This window comes from Mangifera indica, chromosome 1, assembly GCF_011075055.1.
Source record: "Mangifera indica cultivar Alphonso chromosome 1, CATAS_Mindica_2.1, whole genome shotgun sequence".
NCBI lineage: Eukaryota > Viridiplantae > Streptophyta > Magnoliopsida > Sapindales > Anacardiaceae > Mangifera > Mangifera indica.
This window is the reverse complement of record NC_058137.1, coordinates 2,702,625-2,722,662: the sequence shown is the minus strand read 5'-3', so window position 1 is coordinate 2,722,662 and position 20,038 is coordinate 2,702,625. Positions and strand designations below refer to the sequence as shown.

Here is a 20,038-nt window from a genome sequence, read left to right as displayed (position 1 = left end):
CATTTTATTAAAACTCATGAATTTGAATAACTAATTTAAACCATTGATTTGAATAGTAAATTTAAGTTATTGAGTTAAATAATTTTTTATTTAAATTGAATTTAAACTTAAAAATGTTTAGGTTCAATTCAATTTGAATTCACCTATATTTAGAAGCTTAGTCTCATATTCTTTCAAGAAAATAGCATATATGGACAAAATGGCCTCCTGAGATTCATTATAAGAAAATGCAAGTATGCTTAAACTTCATACAGAAAGCGGTATTGGTAAAAGGAACACGTTACAGACACAATGTTTAATAGTACTGTACTCCGGACTTCAGTGGATTTCTCAGAAAAATAAAATAAAATAAATTACCTTTCACGAATTTTATGTATAAGATATACATAAAATGCAAACCACCAAAATGATTTCCACTCTTGATTTCATGCATACTCTTGTATCAAATGGTTCCCTTTCCGCTCAATTCCAATAAAGAAATTTCTCCGTATAGACCTGAGATTTTACAAGATTCCTACATGAAATTTGATACAAGATCGGTTACAAGGGGTGGCTGGAATTTGAAATAATCAACTGTAATTATTTACCTGTATAAAAATGCGGCTGCTGGTAAATTATTGCACCAGCTTAGTTCTTTTCTGCCAGAATGCTCTCTGGGGAAAATGAGACCACTTTCTTCCCTTTGTCCAAATTTATATCCATAGCTCCAACTTGTTTGGTCAGATCATTCACTTGATCTTCAAGATGAACTTTGTCCTTCTCATTTGAATTATGAAGCAAACCTGAATCATTGTTGAGGAATTTTTCGCCAAATTTTGCTCCTTCACCCACTTGTTGAGACGGATTGATATTTTCAGCATCAGAAGTGGAACTTAATTTGCGAGAACCCTGGAGTCCTTCCTTTACAGTAGTGAACTTGGAATCTGGTTTATTGGCTCTACTGTTGCTATTGGGGCTCATGTTTTGTTTCAGGACACTTGAATTGCCTTTCTTTACTGCCAAACTGGAGTTTTGAGTGCTTATGTGATGTCCTTTAGAGCCAACTTTCTCAGCCTTCTGAACACTTTCCCCTCCAGTTTTAGGAGACATTCTACTCTGATATCTTGAAGATCCGAGAGGGCTTTTTACATTTTTGGAAGCGCTAGAGACCTTTGTGACAGTTATGGATTCTTGATGAGGTAAAGGAGATACAGGTTTTGCCATCATGGCAGTTTGCTGAGCATGAGGTTTGATATTCCTAACTGGCAATGCAGTTCTAGCCGGTTGAGTCTTTCCAAGTCTTGACTTGTTTGAGCCTCCACTTGGGCTAGTGCTTCCAGCCCCAGTTTTAGGCAAGGCACGGGATACACCAGGACTTCGTTTGGGAGTCCGCCCAGTTGATCTGACCTGGATACAAAAAAATTCATGATACACTTGCCTGACAAAGCAAATTTTACAAAATACAATTGAGCAAGCTGATTTTGCCAAAATATATAAATTGATTGGCAAAACTACTTCCCATTTAGTATGCAGCAATTATGATAGGAAAACCAGAACTGACCCCATCAAAAAAGCCAATTTTTGGTGATGGCAGTCGAAGGCCAGAGGGTTTTGAAGATGGACAAGAAATTGAACCAGTTTTCATTGAAGCTCCCTTCAAACATTCACCTTGCAAGGCATCATTGTCTACTGAGACTGATTTGGAAGAAGAAGAGTCTACGCTAGCCCTTATACTACTACATCTTTGGTTAGCAGTAGAAGTTGATGCAATTGACTCTGAGGACCATTCACTGATAGAGCTAGCTGGTGATATGCTAGTAGAGTGCTTGGTGACCGAGCTCAGATGAGCCGTAAGATGCGAACTTCCTGACTGAATTTTACCCTTTAGTGCAGTTCTTGAGATGGACTTGACAGTTGGACCAGTGGAAGAAGCATTACCAACTCCAGAATTAATTTTCCTTTTCATGGAATTTACAGAAATTTTACCAATGCTGTCAGATGAAGCACTGCCAGAACTACCAATTGAGGAACAAGAAGTTGTAAGCTCTGTTTTGGTTGCAGCTGAAGAATGCAAAGAAGGTCTAGAGGGTAGTGTAGGCCCGGGAAAAACATTCCGTAAACCAGAAGAAGGTATTTTTGATGTTGGAACTCCTTTACCTGCAACGTTAATTGAAGGCAAAAGCAAATATATTCAATAAAAGAACAAAACCCATACTAACACAGCCTATGTTAAATGAAGTTAGACAATAACTTGAGGTTAAAATTACCGGATGCGCTTTTTTGATTATGTTTTTCCAATTTCTCATGGTTAGCACCCATGGAAGCCCTCTTGGTCGATATAGTTGGCTCTGGGATGAGGTTAATTCTACCATGTGCCTTGGGTGGTTTACCAGGAGATGAAGTCAACTCTCCATTTGCAACAACAGACTGCACAGAAATTGTTTAAGTTAAACCCTATCCAAGATCTGTTCATGATTTTGTAAAGTTTAAACCAATTAGGTAGAAATTGATGGCAAAAAATCTCTTAATTTGTATATTTCAAAGAACGACAGAATATAGCTACTTGAAACGCCCAATAGTTTTATAGACTGAGACATTAAGCAGTACAGCGTGTGCCAGGAATAAATGCTTATGCTCTAGTTAGAAAAGCCTGCATAATTCCCAAGAATTACAGGCACATATGCAAGTGACACATGTTGAGCACATTAAATGCTTGCCTGTGAGGATTGTGGATGAACACTGGTCTTCTTTGCTGCTTTTCCAGGTCCTCGAGTGCCAGCACTAGGCTTTCTGCAAGCAATTTTGGGCTTCATCTGAAATGGCGACAAGATTTATTAGTACATACAAGACAGCCACAAAATTATTACTAATTAAAGGTACATTTTGAGCTGAACTTACCTTATCTTGAGGTGCAAGATCTGCATTCTTTGAAGCTGAAAGATAAAGTATACTGTGAGATTAGTTTTAAGGAATACTAGCACATAGAAGACAAATTTAATAACTCCACCCAATTTCTAGAAGTTAAGCAATTAACAGAATAGCTCCATTAAAATGATATTGGCAGGATAAAATAAAGTGGGAAGCCAAAAAACAAAATAAGGGTCAAGAATATGAACAAATAAATCCATCATGCTAGCTTCAAACATTTGGGAATGTACAAGGAGAACCAAAAGGAATCTGAATACCATACACCAAGTTTTACAATGAGATTAACCTATTTTAAATAATTCTTAACACCAAATAGCCAGACTGATCCATCAATATCACCAGAAAAGTGGTTTAACATGTGAAGTCATCTCATATTATGGACCTATGAAATTTAGTTTGGCAGTTTGATGACATTGAAAGTGAAAATAACCGTTTGCATACACTAAAAGGAGAAGTTGGTAGATGATTGTACTGACAGTAATCGAGAAGTGTCAAACGTGAGTAACGGTCTCAAAAGAGAAATTGAATGGCATATGAACAGGCAGACCGGACGAAGACAATGGTTTTCTCAAATTGCAGGAAAAGAAAAAGAAAAGATACTTACACTGTATAGTCTGGGAATCTGTTACCCCTAATTTCTTCTCATTATTTGAATTTGCCACATTGGACACTCGGCTAGATTTCTGGATTGAAGCTCTTATATCTTTAAACAAATCAGCTTCGGAACTTTGTATTGTCAAAGTCTCACCTCCTAATGTAGATAGTGAATCTGTAGATCTTTGGATGTCTTCTTGAATTCCAGGCAATACACGTTTCTCACTTTTCTCTGTGCCTCCAATCATACTGGAGAGCTCCTCAGAATCCAAAACTCCTGATAACACAGAAGACATACTCTAAGTCCCAAAATCTAGCTACAGATGTGAGGAAAAATAACACAAAATATTAATTTAAATATAAAATATGCCTTCACTGGTGAAGAAAGCAGTATCCCATGCTAAACTTTTGCGCAAATTATATTTTCCACCTCTTGTCTCTCCTGATTCCAATGATTCAATAGGCTGAGATTCTTCTTCCCTCACTTCAGGGGAGTTAAATGTGGTTTCCAAAGCTTCAAAAGGCTCCAAGAACTTCACACTTTTATGGACCTGACTCTCTGAACATCAAGTTAATTCACATCATTAAAAAAGCATTGTATCCACAAGAATGCTGAAATGAGACCATAAAAATTGTGAATCCAAAAACTTGAGCATTTATAAGAGAATCTTTATTTCAAACCACGGTAAGCCCTACACTTCATCCCTCACCTCAAATTACACAAGAAACAGTTTCAGAGGTAATAAAATTTCCCTTCTAGGCATCATTGACGACACCAAAATACATAGTTCATTGTAATATAAAATCTCATAAATTACTCACTAAATATATTTGTAAGCATGCAAGCATATACCATACGTTAATTAAAACCAAAACCAAACAGGAAAAAAAAAAGAATTGAAAGATCTTCACTCACAACAATCTAGATTGGTTAACTGGGCACTTAACCAGAAGATTAACAAATTTGTATATAAAATAAATTAAAAGCTCAATTAACAACATAATAAAAACCTAGAGCATACTCAATAACAACGCCTCAATCTTTATACTAGTTGTAATTTCATCTGAAGTTCCAAAAGCAAGAAACTCAATAAACACTTTCAAATGAAGAGACGTCAATCAAGATTCTTGCATCTCATACCTCATATACCATTCCAGGTCTAAAATCAACAAAATGAAACAAAGAATTTCTCCGAATTCATAAAAAGCCAGACCGAACCATAATAAATTTAGAAGAGAACCTGAAAATGGATGATGTGGAGGGCTAAAGAAAGCCGAATCGATCAGGCAATCGTCTTCAGACGATACGTCGATGAGACTGAGCGGTCTAAGCTGTCGAATTTCGAGACCGCTCTGTTTCTCGGCCTCATCCATTGCAGAGATCAGTAAAAGATCAAAATCAATATTGATTTGATTTTGACCCCAATGGATCGATTTCAGGAGATCGTTTGAAAATGGAACTGAGTCGCCGAATTAAACTCAGCCAATATTCTAACCTTGGTTGGTTGTATTGTATTAGAGGAAGAGAATTTTTTGAATTTTGGAGAAGCGGCGGTTTAAAATTTAGAGGTAATTAAAAAATTTCGAAGAAAAAATTTTGTGCGTAATAGTAAAAAGTAAGGGAGCGTCTGGTGCGTTCATCTTATAGTGGTGGGCCCGAATGAATGATCGTGCGGTTCAGAGTGACGTTATGCTTTTTCTGAGATTCAATGTTACTATTCTTTCATATCAGGAATAAAGATGGTTACTGTTCTTTTCATTTATAAAATCTAACGGTCCACATTGTACTGCACCTGGGGTTTCATGTGTAGCTCATATTTTCTTTTTCATCATAAATTATTTTCTTTTAAATAGGTTTTTTTAAACCTTTTTTTTTGCCTTAAAGGGGGTTTTAATTCTCAATGAATATATTTTTTTCCTTTTACATGTCATTGGAAAATATTGCGAAAATATTTTGGTTTTAATGTAAATAATACGTCATTAAATCTTTTTCGAATTTAATTACCTAAATTTACAAATTATTTTTATATTCAGAATTTAACTAATATTGAAAATCAATGTAACATATTCTTTTTTTTTAGTTTATATCTAGAATTTTTAATTCATAAAAGAAAATTGTAAGGATATTTTAATATATTTAATTATTTACCTTTCCTTAGAAGAGTTATATTTATTTGTATCACATTTGATGTTTAAAATCATAGGTATTTCAATTTTTAAACCCCTTATTTTGTTTCTTTTACTTGCGACTTATTTTACTTATGATTTATTTAGATAATTCTTTTAGAAAATTTACTGAACTTTGATTGTAAATTTTATAAAAGGTAATATTATTATTTATCATATAAGGTGAGAATAGGCATAGATTTTTTATAGTCTAACCTTGAGCTCAAATTGATACACGGTAATAATTGAAAAGTTCAATGGTCATTATACACAGTAACATTAGCTTTTTCCAAGTATAAGATCAAACTCGAATTGACTTAATTCGAAAAGACCCCTACATCCAACCTCACCTGGAGTGAACCAGAACCCCCAGGGGAAACCTCATTATCCAGACAAACCTTTTCATTCGTCAGGTCATGAAGACATCAAAAGCAACGATGATTGGCTTCTTAACTTGACAAATTAATCCAAAGAAACCAAAATCCTAAAATAACGATAATTGTTACATAATGGGTGATCATTTACACAATCAAATCCAAGGTTCAACAGATCACTGCGGATGTTTCAGAACAGAAGCATAGTAATGCACCTAATCCATTCATAAAGATCTTTCATTTTGATAGAAAATAAAAATATAAGCAATTAGGTCAAGTTTCACAACTATATCTACTGCCAGAGCATTAAGACTAAATTAACTATTTGATCGGTCCTACTCCATCATGCTAACAAAAAGGAACTTATATATTAAATACACGTCTGAGAAGAAATGCCTAAAACTTTAATACTACAAGAATCTATCGGAATTTGCGGTATCAGGTAGCATTTCCCTCTATAGATATTGCAACTTTTCTGCTTCGCTTCGTTATTGAGCGAGAAGAGGCTTTACTTGTGGTAGAAGACATGTATTTCAGACAGTAACTAACAAGTGCGGGCCCAAATATGCTGTACTTCCCAGCGCTGCTAAAAGCTGTTTCTGCATCTTTCCGTTTCTTGAAAACCACTTTGGCACGCCTACTCTTCAATACTTCAGTCTCTAATTCGTTCAAAGGTCCAAAACGGCCAAATATATCGTTCAGATTTTCTTTCGATGGAACAGATTCTGAGTCTGTGAAATTTAGAATCAAAGCCGTGGGAGAGAGTTCTTCATTACAGCATCCATCCAAGGGGTCCGCTGGCTTCACTGCTTCCAATTCAAGAGTTTCGCCAACAGTTCCAGAATCCATATTGGCACTTAAATGAACAGCTGATTGTGCTTCAACAAGGGGAACATCCTTTTGGCTTGGGTCACTACACAACACTTCAACTTGATTTTTAATCTCAAGAGGTTGTTGTTCTTCAGGTATCCTTTCAATTACACTATCTTTAATAAGGTCTGACTCAGGTGTCTCAGCAGTTTCAGACTTAGTCAACATTTTCTTAGTTCTGTCACCAGAAACGTCTCCCTGAGACAGTTCCAGGCTGACTGAATTCCTGAATTTCGAGAAAAAACTAACAAGAGACATCAAGAAGCTGTATCTGGTCATGGGATCTCCGGCAGCCAAGCAAAGCTGTGACAGGAAGTCAACAGTTGAAGAACCCTCGGCTAGAAATTGCTTTTTACATTGAGAATTTCTTAAGTCAGATTTCTCATTTCTTTTATTGTTAACCACAGTTTTTGGAGATGTTCCATCCTGACACTTTAGTATTGGACTTAACCCATTCAGCTGGCTTGCAACCTTCAGTATGCTATTTCCAACTCCAAAACCGAAAGTTCTCTTATTTGGTAAACACTTATCAACCCCAGTTGACAAATCACTCTTCTCATGTTTCACACGCATCATTTCACCCTTCTTTTGTTTCACAGTCATATTGTCAGAAACAGAATCCAAATTCCTATGTTTTGCAGTTACGTCATCAGATGTGGAATCAATTGCCTTTTGTCTCTTACCAAAAGTTGATGAAATCAACTTACCATCTTTACCATCTGATTCTCTTTTACCATTGGACATAATTGTGGACCTCTCAGCTAATAAGTCCAACAAACTTTTCTCTTTTCTGCTTGCACATGCAGTATCCCTAGAGATTTGCTTCCGCTTACGAGAAGAACCATCTTGACTATTTGACATCCCTGATCCACAGGATGCTTGCTTGTCATCTTTGGAATCAGGAGCAGCATTTTCCGTTACTTCTGAACTGTGCTTCAATTCTCCTGAAATTGGGATTTCAGCATCACTATCCAGCAACCCGCCAAGTACATTGAATTCAGGCAGTTGAAAATAACCCTTCCAACGATAGAATGCTGACAATTGAGCTTTTATTGTCACAAAACCCAGCCTATCAGCCGCACTATAATGTAACAACTGTGCTAATGCTTTTACACGCTCAAAAAGCTGTACAGGATCAAAAGAAGCTGCATTGGAGTAACTGTCTCCACCATCTATTGTGCTCGACTCTTTCTCGACTCCAGCATTAACTATAATCTGAGTTTTGATCTCAGTTAAAGCTTCTTCAGGGATGCAAGAACAGGCTAGCCCGAATTCCACCCGTCTGGAAACCTCTTCCAAGGCGCAATCAACAGCACAATGAAAATCTTCCAGGCTGCTTTGGTTTTCCATTTGCATGAAATGATCCCGAAAATGTTTTATTTTTGATGGTTCATTCCAGGCAAACGTCTGATCCCCAAAATAAGCAATTAAATAACTATCTTTCTTAAAATATTTTTTTGCCTTTTTTGATGCAGCCGAAGGAGCAAATATCTGCCCTGGCCACCAAGGATGGCTCCTTACTTTACCCCACACCAAGTCAGGTGCACGGTAATTCTGTTTTGAGGGAATCAACTTCATACTCCTATCAGCCACATTTCCATCTGTAGGACAACATGCATTCAAATCCACCTCAAGAGTGACCCCATACGGCCCGTTTAAAACATCTGAAGAAGTCTCCATCTCTGAAACCTGAAAATCCACAAGCTGATCCTTATTATACTTTGGATGTGCATCAATTTCCAGCACCTGATTTTCCAAGCCATCAGAAGTTACCTCCTCAGATTTGTTAGTTGGTGACTGTCTCGCATCCTGATCAGATGAGCTTGAATTCCCGGTAATACCATTCCCTTGCTCCAATACCTCCCCAACAAGCCCACCATTCATATCATGATTCATTCCTACTTGCCCAGAAGCTCTTTCAACCACATCAGTGCACTCTGCTTTATGATCATCACGCATAGAGACATCATTACCACATCCACCCATACATTCAGCGGCCTCCACACCAAGCTCCCTATCTAAAAATTCATTGTCTTTTTTCACATCAATTACACTATCTAATATATCCACTTCTCTTCCAATATCTCCACTACTCATGCTAACATCATCTGCACCAATATTCAAATCACAAATCACCTCAGCCGAACCACAAACCCTAACTTGACCAACTACAGTATCCTGAACCTTAACCTGATCATTAGAACATTCCTCTAGGGTTTCAGCTTTAAAATCACCAATCACAGGTGTATCAACCTCTTTTTCTCGGTCAACAGAAACGGCGTCAGCGTTTAAATCGATTAGGTCGTGTTTTACAGACATCCTGCAACCCTAGAAATAAAATAAATCGCTCTAAATTACTTAAACAATACTGAACAAAAACATTCAAAAGAAAAATATTTGAACATCAAACTTCGTATAAAAAGGAAGGAGCGACTTACTGAAGTGAACTGTAATGCTGTGGATAGAAAAAAAGCGCCTGACTTGTTTGTTGAAGAAGTCTAGAAAATCCTGAACGTCTCAGATTTTAATGGACGCAGGTGAGGAAGGTAAAAGGCATGATGTAGTACCAAAAATCGTTCCCCATTTTTCCTCATTTAATTTCGGTATACAATAGTATACATTGACATGATATTCTCAATAATTGTGTTGTGCGCATAGAATGGTTGACTACGAAGGGAAATTGCTAATTTAACTTATTATTGTTTTAGGAAAAATTTTGTCAAATATTAGTAATTTTAATTTTTTTTTTAATGGGATTGTGGTATATGCACTTTCTATATATTGTATTTTTATTTGAGAAATTAAAAATCATGTTTATATATCTTCTCAAAACTAGTTTTTAAAGTATGAGAGTCAAATTACTTTGAAGGAGGAGAAATGGTTGTTTATTTTTCACCTTGAGGAGAACATAAATCATCAAAGACCCCTTTGCTACCAGAAATATCAAGAAGTTCTTGAAAAAAAACATAAACAATACCCATGAAAGTTTAGAAGTTGTCGAAAAAGCATAAACTTTGTTAAATAGGTCACAAATGTTATCAGAAAAGTCTATAAGCTATCAAAAAAGTATAAACTTCGCATCAATAGTCATGGATAGTGTTTGAAAATTTCAAAAGTAATTAAAAAAAACCTAAAAATTGTTAAAAAGCCAAAGACATTATCAAAATGACACAAAATGTATCAATTTACCTTTGTAGTCTTTAGTCATTATAAGAATACAAAGGTAACCCTCAGAAAGTGTTAATTTATCTTTGTTATTAATACAAAATTTTATATTTATTTATAAAACTATATATCTATCTTGTATCCCTTATTTTATTTGTCTTTTTAATCTGTTTTGAAAGACGCACAATGATAAACAAACAAAATAAAGTATTTAATTCATACGATGAAATATCGTCTATTACTTCATCTAAATCAGTCCAACAAATCATGGTCTTATAATCTTTTGGATTTGAATCATTCATACAAATCACCAACCATAAATTGGATGAAAAAGAATCCTTCAATACCTAATCAATCTTTGAAAAACAAGAATACAATGATAGAACATAAGACAATCAAAATCAATTTCATCACATACTTGGATGAAATATTTCGTCTATCACTTCATCTAAATCAGATTTCTCTAACAAATCACTAAGTCTTTAATCTTTTGGATTTGAATCTCCTTCCATTTTTCAAGACGCCGACGAAGAATTGACGAATGAAGAAACGAAACCGTCGTCTTCCCAAAAGAAGACCTCTGGGAAGACGACCGTCTTCCCAGACGAAGACAACAGCTTCGTCTTCGTTTGGGGAGACGAAGAACTTCGTCTTCCTCGACGAAGTTCTCGTCTCCCAAGGGAAAGACGAAGCCGATCGAGCCTCCAAATAGGAGGAAAACATTGGCCGGAAGGAGAGGCTGCTTCGGGAGAGAGAGGTCGTCGGCAATGGAGCCGGAACAGTAGCCGGAGATTTCAAAATCAAACTCTAGGGTGAAACTGCCATTTTTTAAAACTTAGGTTGGGGGAAAATTTTAGTTTTTAAAGTTTAGGAGGGCAAAATTAAATTATATTTTAGTTTATTTTTAATATTATAGTAAAAATGATGATTTTACCCTTACCACCGTTAGAGTTTTGTTAAATCTAATCGGCCATGGATGGGTATTTGATGTTTCCATAATTAAAGGGGAGACTTTTGAGAAAACATCAAACCTTGGGTGGGAAATAGTGGTTTGGCCCTCTTTAAATCCCCATAGTTATTTGGGGTGTTGACAAGGAGAAATACTTTAATCTTGAGAACATCTTTTAGGTTTACAACCAAAAAAAAAGAAAATCAATTTGTATAATATCACATTATCCATTTATTTATATATCTTCTTCTTTAAAGTTGTTCTTTAATTATTATCACTTGGACAGCAATTTAAGATTTATGTTTTGCTCATACTCCATGAATAGTTTGACATAGCCCTTTGTAATTCGTATAATATGACATTTTCATAAAAAAAAATATATATTTAAAGAAAGTTTTGAATTATTTATCAATCCCTAAAAAATTAATATAATTTGATTTAATCTTAAATTTTAATTGAAAATTATTAATCAAATAATTAATTAAATTAGTCAAAATTAAAGAGGCTTATATGATTTTAATCCATATTTAAAGATAGGATTTAAAAAAATACGACTCGACCCGTCCATGGCCGACCCGACCCGACCCCTGCAAAATTAAAATTACCAAGCAACTCCCTGTATCTTCAGAAACATACCTCTTAAGTTATCGCTCACAAATTTTCTCCCGCCAAAAACAGAAGCAGCGCTTGGTAGGTCGGTTTCCGATCCTGATGTTCGGAACGCATGGTGATGGCGCAAAGAACAAGCTGCGCTCAGTTGATACAAGCGACATCGTCGAAATCTTGGCCATATACTTTCCCGAAAACGATTTTTCAATGGACGACGACAGGTTGATGCTTACAGTCGATCTCATTCACTTCTTCTCCAGTCCCCCAGGCATGGATATCGCTTTTCAGGTCCACCTATCACACGATTTTTGCTTTATTGCTGATTTTGATTAAGCTTGTGTTGGCTATAGACTTAACTTTTGTCAGAGAGCAGGTAAAGGACGATAGTGGCGTGTTCATTTTGTGGCTTGATTTTCAAAATTTTCGGAAAGTATGCGATGTTGAGGCCTTTTATGTTGCTTTGGAGGATAAACCTAAGACTGCTCTTCTGTGTATGAGTACTGCAGTTCATAAGGTACAAGCAGTTGTAGCTGAATTTGTATAATTTTTAGGATTTTTTTATTGGTTAATCTACAATGTCTGACCCAATTACAGTGGACACTTATTAAAAAGTAGGTAAAATTTCTTTTATAAAAGGCGTCCTTGATAAATTTAGTGGGATTCGTGAAGCTCTTCAAAATTCCTATGGAAAGTTTTTTTTTGGTCTGTATAGTTAGAAGATATTTGATAATATTTTAATTGCTTGCGTTTGAAGTAGGTTCTGTTAACCAAACGGGAGAACCGGTTGGAGGATGAAATGAAGATAAATATTCGTCTTCATAACTATCCTGAGTCAATGATTGCTTTGAAGAATTTGAAAGCAGCATATATTGGTAAAATTTGTTTATATTATATTAACATTGGTTATGCTGAGGAAATGCATAAATGATGTGTTATTTGGTAAAATGACAGACAAGCTTGTATCTGTTCGTGGCTCAGTTGTAAAAGCTAGCACAGTGAGGCCTCTAGTGATACAAATGTGTTTTGAATGTTCAAAGTGCAAATCCAACATTCCATGTGTATTTCCTGAGGGAAAATTTTCACCACCATTAAGTTGTACTTTATATGGGTGTAAAAGTAGAACTTTCACTCCAGTTCGTTCTTCCGCTCAAAAAATAGATTTTCAGAAAATAAGGTTTGTGCCTTTTTCACAGTAACACATTACACATAAATTTTTTGAAGGGTATTTTGATATTCAAAGACCTTATGCAGAAAAATTTTCAGAAATTTTATTTATTTATTAATTTTTCTACTTCTTTAGGTTGCAGGAGCTGCTGAAACCTGAAGACCATGAAGAAGGTCGAGTGCCTCGTACTGTGGAATGTGAATTGTCTGAAGATCTTGTTGATGCCTGCATCCCTGGAGATGTTGTGACTGTTACTGGAATTATAAGGGTAATTAACAATTACATGGATATTGGAGGAGGTATACTCAAGTATTTCCTTCTTGTATGCAATTTTTCACATATCATGATTTTTTTTGCATGATTATTATGGATACCTTTAGTTTGTACACATTTAAAAGTCCCAGGACATTTGAATTCAAATTTTTGCTCAGAATATTGACAATACAATATAGGTAGCTCATACTCATGGCCACATGATACAACCAAGAATGAGTGTCACCTCAGCAACCAGAGCTATTTCATGAGGTTCTCATCACAAGAACATGACACTGCCGGCCTATGCTTTTTTATATAAATATGCTTTATATTGAAATATTTTATTATGTCAAAAATTAACAAGGCATGACATGCTTATCTCACTTCTCAGGTAATATGATTTAACTTATGGTTGCAAATTGTGAGATGCTATATGGTCATACATAACCTTTTCTATAAGTGAAATAATGTGTTGGTTTTTGTTAATAATTTTACATGCATGTTGAATAATAGTATGCCTATTAGTGTTTCTTAAACATATTTCCTGTCAGTCAGGTAGTTCAAGGAAACTTTTATCATTTTCAGGTAAATCTAGAAGCAAAAATCAGGGTTTCTACTATTTGTATCTTGAAGCAATTTCCATTAAAAATTCCAAGTCACAGTCTAATGCTGAGGATTTGCAAGATTCTAATTCTAATGCGAGAGCTTCAGAGCTGGCTGATTTGTTCTCATTTTCTCCAAGGGATCTGGAATTTATTGTGAAGTTTTCAGAGGAATATGGTTCTGATATCTTCCAGCAAATTGTTCAATCTATATGTCCATCTATCTACGGACATGAACTTGTTAAAGGTATACTTTTATGAACACTGCTTCCTCCCAATTGCCGAAATTCTTTTCTTCCTTTTCCAATACTGGTTTTATTTATTTTTTAGTCATTTCTTCAATTTCATCAAAGTTTTTTTATAGTCTGGCTTCACTGGGATGTTCCACTTCCTTGGGAAATGAATAATGTTTTATTTTGCAGCATGAAATTCCCATCCAAAACTCCTCATCTTGATTTCCCATGGATTTAAAAAGGAGCATTTACTGACTCTATTTGCTACAATAGGTGAAAGTATCTACATTTGGATCGTTAAAGTTTAGAATATGAAAATCTGTTAAATTGACAACCACTGTTATGGGCTGGTCATATGTCATAATGTTTGCTATGAATCTGTTGCCGATTAGCTTGATGTAATTATCTGTAACTTATGAATATTTCTTATTGATCAAGGTCTCTAGAGTTGACAATAGAGTGGTGCATTTATCATTTTTTTTTTCTGGACAGCGGGAATAACATTAGCACTGTTTGGTGGTGTACGGAAATATTCAATGGACAAAAACAAGGTCCCTGTCAGAGGAGACATCCATGTTGTAATTGTTGGTATGCTTAGTATCTTTGGGTGCTTTGGAATAATATCAAAACTGGTCAGCTGTTTTGTCTCACGTGCACATGAGAATGATTTAACAAGAAAAAAATGGGTGAATTCTTATTTGCAATCTAAAATGGTGAAGACATTATCATTAATGATTGTCAGTTTGCTAGGTGATCCTGGACTTGGCAAGAGCCAACTATTGCAAGCTGCAGCTGCTGTTTCTCCTCGTGGAATATATGTGTGTGGTAATGCCACAACCAAGGCTGGCCTCACTGTAGCTGTAGTGAAGGATTCCATGACAAGTGATTATGCCTTTGAGGCTGGTAAGGGTCTACTTCTTTCTTATTTCACCATGGGATGTTTGGCTACCTTAGTTGTCTACATATTATCTCGCGAAATAGGATAATGTGTTCCAAAGGTTATGAACAAGTTCTATATAATAATAATATGAATGCAGTCTTTTTCCTGTCCATCAGAAATTTTTGGTTTATATTATCATTGGACACCTGTATATGTTGGCTTTTAAATTCCACTATGAATGTCTTTCAGTTATCAGATAGGTATGTTGATTTTGGATATTGACCAGTGATAGTAACGAACTCTATGATACTAATTTTCTGGAAGAGCATGTTAGTTCAAGATACACATTTGATCCTAACTCCTTGAAGTTGAACTCTCCATTAAAAAAATGTGGAGCTTCCGAGAATCATGATGTGTTGATCTCTTATATGATAATATATAAAAATCTTAAATTTTATTCATTCTATAGAAGGTATACAGTTAGAAATATATAACGAATGTAGAAGATGAGAACTTGCGAAGGTACACAATTAGAATTATGATCCTCAGGATTTGTTAGTTGTGATTAGCCCAAAACCAATTGATTCCAAAATATTTTACTGCCTTGAAACAGATTGTTGATTTAAAAATCTGTATAGCAATGAGAAGTATGAAAGATTGGGCCTTGTGCAAAAAGATGATAATGACAATGGGAATTAGTGTGGTAATTTCCAATCCACCATATGATACAATGAGTGGAAATATTGATGAGTGAATGAGATTGTGTAAGTGAATGTTGGAAGCAAGATATTTTTAATGTGGTTCTGCCTATTATTCAAGAGTTTATGTCCACAGTTATGTTATTTACATTTTTGGGAATTATTCCGATAGAGTATTAATAAATGATAAAGAGAATTTTTGAGAGCCCCTTTAGCTTGATTCAATCTTTTATATTTATCGGACAAAAAGAGAGGGTTAAATGCAAATAAGCTATGTTACTTTTCTAAGACAACAATAAATTTGAAGACTTATTCCTATTATAATTTTATGAAAATTAGATAATAATATGAATTACATGATCCCAATTTGGTAGGAAGTGATAGTTTTCTTATGTAAACATGGGATTGAATAAGAACAATAATCTCGTGGATGTGGAGGATTTAGACTGCGAAGTTTCATCATTCTCACTGTTTCTGGGTGAAAGGTACTTCTATCTGCATTCTAAGCTGACATGCAAGTAGGTGATACAAATGGTTGTTGATCAAGTGGCTTAGTGCTGGTTAGTAGTTAGCTGCCTATAGGGTTTCGTTTTCGTTAGTTTGGTCAAAGAAGAGTTTTATCGTATAACACTAACCTTTGAAAACCCGGTCTACATGACATGCCAAAGTTTATTATTTGTGCAGCATAGTCATTGTTTATTTGAAAAATAAACATAACCGTTTGGATCTACGTGACACACTATGGTTTTCATATCAGCTCTGCATCATAAAATTTCAATGTTTACTTTTGTTAGTAACAATGCAAGTTCATCATAGGTGCTATGGTGCTCGCTGACAGTGGATTATGCTGCATTGATGAGTTTGATAAAATGTCTGCAGAACACCAGGTTTGACCTGACTGCTTACAAACTAAACAGATTATCTTGATCACCAAGTATTGTAAATATAGTTTTACTTCATTGTCTTATTTTAATTGGCACAGGCCTTACTGGAAGCCATGGAACAACAGTGCGTCTCTGTTGCGAAAGCTGGACTTGTAGCCAGTTTATCAGCACGAACTTCTGTCTTGGCAGCGGCTAACCCAGTTGGTGGTCATTATAAGTAATCTTTTAGAATTCTATTTATCACTTCATTTATTTGTAGAGAACTCTTATATGCTGATAATGGATGCTTTTAGATTGTTTTTCCTCAAAAGTATGATAAAATTTTCACATATAAGCACTAACAGGTTCCCTGAATTGTCAACCAGTATTTCCTCTGTGGTTCTCTTAAAACTGAATATATAGCATTCTAATCTCTCTCTCTTGCTCTCTTTTGTAACTTCATGAGCAATATGAGTTTTCATGGATGAACCACAATTTGACTAATGTCTGTTTGAGAATCATATTAAGCTCATGTTGTCTAGCGGAAGACTATTAAAAGTGATTCCTGTAAATTAGATTTTTTTTCTTTTTGTATGTAGGTTGTAACAAATGATATTATCTATTCAAATTGCAGCCGAGCAAAAACGGTGAATGAAAACTTGAAAATGAGTGCAGCTCTCCTCTCACGATTCGATTTGGCTTTCATATTACTGGATAAGCCTGATGAATTATTGGACAAGAGAGTCTCAGATCACATCATGTCAGTAAGTTTTCTAGTTTGGATGCTCTACACTGGTGTAGATATAGTGAAGTGTATCAACACCATCAACAAATGATAGCAAATTCTTTTCAGGAGTCTGCAAACTTTGGCCAGTTGTTATGATGCTAGTGTCTCCGTTAGCCTAAATACAAACTTATGAAAATGTTTGGCATTTAGAGCATAATTTGAGAACTATAACTGACTTAGTTTATCTTTTGCAGCTTCATTCTGGATATCAACAACATTCACCAGCAGCCAAAAAGTTCAGAACAGGTGGTGCATTTTCTTAACAAAATTCAGCTTATAGATTGTTTTACTTTATTCGTGGTTGGCAAAAGGACTTTAAATTTAACATGATTGCCTCTTAAGTAGTACAGCATCACTGCATACTGATGGGGTAGATATAAGTGTTAAAAGTGGTTCTCTAGTTTCAAGACTGAGACTTGACCCAAGGAAGGATAGTGATTTTGTTCCAATACCTGCTCCACTTCTTCGCAAGTATATTGCTTATGCAAGAACGTTTGTCTTCCCCAGGTGATTTGATATGATCCCTACATGCTGCAATTATTTCAAACTGTACTGCAAATGTTTTGACTGGCAATAGCTTATATTTGGAATCAGGATGTCAAAACCAGCGGCAGAAATCCTCCAGAAGTTTTACTTACAATTGAGAGATCATAATACATCTGCTGATAGTACACCTATAACGGCAAGGCAACTCGAAAGTCTGGTGAGGCTGGCAGAAGCCCGGGCAAAGCTAGATTTAAGAGAAGAAATAACAGCTCAGGATGCTATGGTAAGTTAATTTGTTCAGATTTGGTCAGCCAATAATTGTTATACACTTATACTTGAATTGTGGTCATGATACATCTGTCCTTTTTATGTTAACTTCTTTATGAAGAGTTGATCTGTGAATTGGATTTGAATTAACCTTTTAACAAACTGTTTCATTGTGAAATACTAAAATATAATTTTCAGGAATGATCTAAGAAACTTACATATCAAACTTAGAAAGCACAATTTTTTAAAAACCATTTGTAGATGTAATGCGACAGAAGAATACGCTCAAGAATCAATGTTATACTTAAAGGTTTTGATAAACAGTACTTGCCAATTGAAGCCTTTAGAAACACAAATTAACCGTATCCAGAATTTCTCTCAAAGCTTAAAACAAATAAGCTTTTCTTTTATTTGAACATCTTCTTTGCAGGATGTGGTTGAAATTATGAAAGAATCCCTTTATGATAAGTATGTTGACGAGCATGGTTTTGTGGATTTTGGTCGGAGTGGGGGAATGAGTCAGCAGAAAGAAGCAAAACGGTTTTTAAGTGCCCTCAATAAGCAATCAGAATTGCAGCAGAAAGATTGCTTTTCAATCTCTGTATGGTCCCTAAAATTGTCTATCACTTCTAGAAGCAGTTTGTTGTGCCCTTACAATCAAAGTTACTTCTTGTATTGCAGGAAATATATAGTTTGGCAGATAGGATTGGCCTCAGAGTTCCAGATATTGATACATTTGTGGATAACTTAAACACTGTTGGTTATCTACTCAAGAAAGGGCCAAAGATGTATCAGGTACGGTAATATTGCTGACTCTGAGGCTCTTAGCAGACTCCAGACACGCCATCAAAGAATCGAATATAGATTAAAAAAAGATTCATTGTTAGTAAAAATGATATTAGGAAAACAAAGAAAGAAAGAGATAAACAAATTACAAGATCTTAAATGGCAACCTTTTCCCTCCAATATATTGCATATTGCATTTATGACCAAAAGTATGACCAACCCTGGATTGGAATCCACAATGTCCATCTGGTGCCATTGGTTTCTAAACCTTCTAGCTTATTGAATGTTCAGATTGCTTCATACTGGAGTTACTTTTTTTTCTTTTCAATGTGTTGAGCTAAAGAGTTGTTCAAAAATACCTTTTCGCCTCATGTGAAACTTTAGTAACTTAATTCACTGAGTCATCCACACAGACGGATGTGATTCTGATAACATCCAGCATAAAATTGACAGGATACCCTGAGCTTGTGCTACTTTTCATTGATCATGCTTTCTCATGCAGGTTTTGTCATCATCTTATTTGCGGAGTCAACCAGTAAGGTCACAAGGCTGAAGGTCTGATTTTTTATCCTCTTCTTTTCCTTGTTAACTGTACTTCAGACCAAAATGTAGGACTGTTGACAATTTTTTTATTATATCATCATGTATAATAGAATTTTGACTGTATATAATTGTATGTCAGTTGAGATTGGATGAACATAAACACTTATTTTGAAGGTCTATATTTTGCAGTTTCTTGTCAACACATTGCTACAGTTGGGATCAATTCAATAGCGATGTTCACTTTTACAAGGTAGTCCATTTTTGACAAATTAATAGATCATAGGTAAGGCACAGCCTTGCCAAATTAAAAGTATGGCTTTGCTTCAATTACATATAAACATGGTAATCATTTTCTTGTTGTGTAGGTTAAGGTCGCCATTCACTTCCATGCTAAGAATTAGGTAAACCCAACTTATACTTGAAAGCCTCAGCGGCTCTCTTTCTCTCTTTTCTCCTGTCCTGCCTTGCCTGTGAGGCATGCTTACTGGTAAACATTCTTGAGTGCATTTCCAGATAATTTTTTTCATACTTTGTTTTATTTGGTAATATCCCATTCTCTTCCATGCATGCTATATATTTTAAAGCTTTCTTAGAAGAGGCAGCCCTCAAATGTATCAGCAAGACTAATCTAAGAGTCGCACATTGGGTTTAAATGTTGGCAGTGAATTAGAGTCTGAATTCAAGCCTTCTTCACCTCACACCTTTAATTTGTTTCTTTCCAAAGCAAAAGTGCTTCTCCGGGCTTTCCAGCCAGTGAAATCCCATTTGTGATGCTGCCGCATGTGGCCACATTTGAGTAGAAACCATAATCTTTTAACAGGGCTCTTTGCTTCTTGGAT

General features: G+C 35.4%; 3 protein-coding genes across 7 annotated transcripts; 1 reads left to right on the top strand and 2 right to left on the bottom strand.

Moving 5' to 3' along the window:
- Nucleotides 1-191: 191 nt before the first annotated feature.
- LOC123208606 lies at nucleotides 192-5,055 on the bottom strand. Of its 3 annotated transcripts, none has more exons than XM_044626146.1 (9): nucleotides 4,743-5,055; nucleotides 3,872-4,060; nucleotides 3,512-3,778; nucleotides 2,878-2,912; nucleotides 2,697-2,792; nucleotides 2,247-2,406; nucleotides 1,541-2,136; nucleotides 588-1,386; nucleotides 192-495 (listed from the first exon to the last, which is right to left on the bottom strand). In XM_044626146.1, the coding sequence occupies exons 1-8, from the start codon at nucleotides 4,873-4,875 to the stop codon at nucleotides 628-630; spliced, it is 2,235 nt and encodes a 744-aa protein (XP_044482081.1). In that variant the 5' UTR covers nucleotides 4,876-5,055; the 3' UTR covers nucleotides 192-495; nucleotides 588-627. The 3 variants fall into 3 exon arrangements, with proteins under 3 accessions (XP_044482081.1, XP_044482089.1, XP_044482074.1); XM_044626154.1 differs by having other exon boundaries at nucleotides 192-514; nucleotides 3,932-4,060; XM_044626139.1 differs by having other exon boundaries at nucleotides 192-514; nucleotides 4,743-5,054.
- Nucleotides 5,056-6,264: 1,209 nt separating this feature from the next.
- On the bottom strand, nucleotides 6,265-9,558 carry LOC123226707. Of its 2 annotated transcripts, XM_044651251.1 has the most exons (3): nucleotides 9,350-9,558; nucleotides 8,685-9,239; nucleotides 6,265-8,600 (listed from the first exon to the last, which is right to left on the bottom strand). In XM_044651251.1, exons 2-3 carry the CDS (start codon nucleotides 9,228-9,230, stop codon nucleotides 6,480-6,482), a joined length of 2,667 nt encoding a protein of 888 aa, XP_044507186.1. In that variant the 5' UTR covers nucleotides 9,231-9,239; nucleotides 9,350-9,558; the 3' UTR covers nucleotides 6,265-6,479. The 2 variants fall into 2 exon arrangements, with proteins under 2 accessions (XP_044507186.1, XP_044507181.1); XM_044651246.1 differs by having other exon boundaries at nucleotides 6,265-9,239; nucleotides 9,350-9,557.
- Nucleotides 9,559-11,651: 2,093 nt separating this feature from the next.
- Nucleotides 11,652-19,897, top strand: LOC123208704 (probable DNA helicase MCM8). 2 transcript variants are annotated; one of them, XM_044626225.1, is made up of 19 exons: nucleotides 11,652-11,922; nucleotides 12,008-12,148; nucleotides 12,392-12,506; nucleotides 12,586-12,808; nucleotides 12,935-13,098; nucleotides 13,640-13,903; nucleotides 14,382-14,477; nucleotides 14,640-14,792; nucleotides 16,284-16,354; nucleotides 16,450-16,568; nucleotides 16,965-17,094; nucleotides 17,312-17,363; nucleotides 17,468-17,624; nucleotides 17,712-17,886; nucleotides 18,301-18,471; nucleotides 18,552-18,665; nucleotides 19,159-19,211; nucleotides 19,389-19,449; nucleotides 19,565-19,897. In XM_044626225.1, the coding sequence occupies exons 1-17, from the start codon at nucleotides 11,737-11,739 to the stop codon at nucleotides 19,207-19,209; spliced, it is 2,382 nt and encodes a 793-aa protein (XP_044482160.1). In that variant the 5' UTR covers nucleotides 11,652-11,736; the 3' UTR covers nucleotides 19,210-19,211; nucleotides 19,389-19,449; nucleotides 19,565-19,897. The 2 variants fall into 2 exon arrangements, with proteins under 2 accessions (XP_044482160.1, XP_044482167.1); XM_044626232.1 differs by having other exon boundaries at nucleotides 19,389-19,482.
- The last annotated feature ends 141 nt before the right edge of the window (nucleotides 19,898-20,038 follow it).

Bases quoted from the DNA above. Each gene is read 5' to 3' on its own strand.
- LOC123208704 (XM_044626225.1), top strand. From the start codon at position 11,737: ATGTTCGGAACGCATGGTGATGGCGCAAAGAACAAGCTGCGCTCAGTT. The intron at 17,095-17,311 runs GTAAGTTTTCTA...TATCTTTTGCAG, and splicing joins TCTCAGATCACATCATGTCA to CTTCATTCTGGATATCAACA. The intron at 17,364-17,467 runs GTGGTGCATTTT...TAAGTAGTACAG, and splicing joins AGCCAAAAAGTTCAGAACAG to CATCACTGCATACTGATGGG.
- LOC123226707 (XM_044651246.1), bottom strand. From the start codon at position 9,230: ATGTCTGTAAAACACGACCTAATCGATTTAAACGCTGACGCCGTTTCT.
- LOC123208606 (XM_044626146.1), bottom strand. From the start codon at position 4,875: ATGGATGAGGCCGAGAAACAGAGCGGTCTCGAAATTCGACAGCTTAGA. The intron at 4,061-4,742 runs GTTCTCTTCTAA...CTTGATGTTCAG, and splicing joins TCCACATCATCCATTTTCAG to AGAGTCAGGTCCATAAAAGT. The intron at 2,407-2,696 runs GCAAGCATTTAA...ATTTCTGTGCAG, and splicing joins TTCATCCACAATCCTCACAG to TCTGTTGTTGCAAATGGAGA.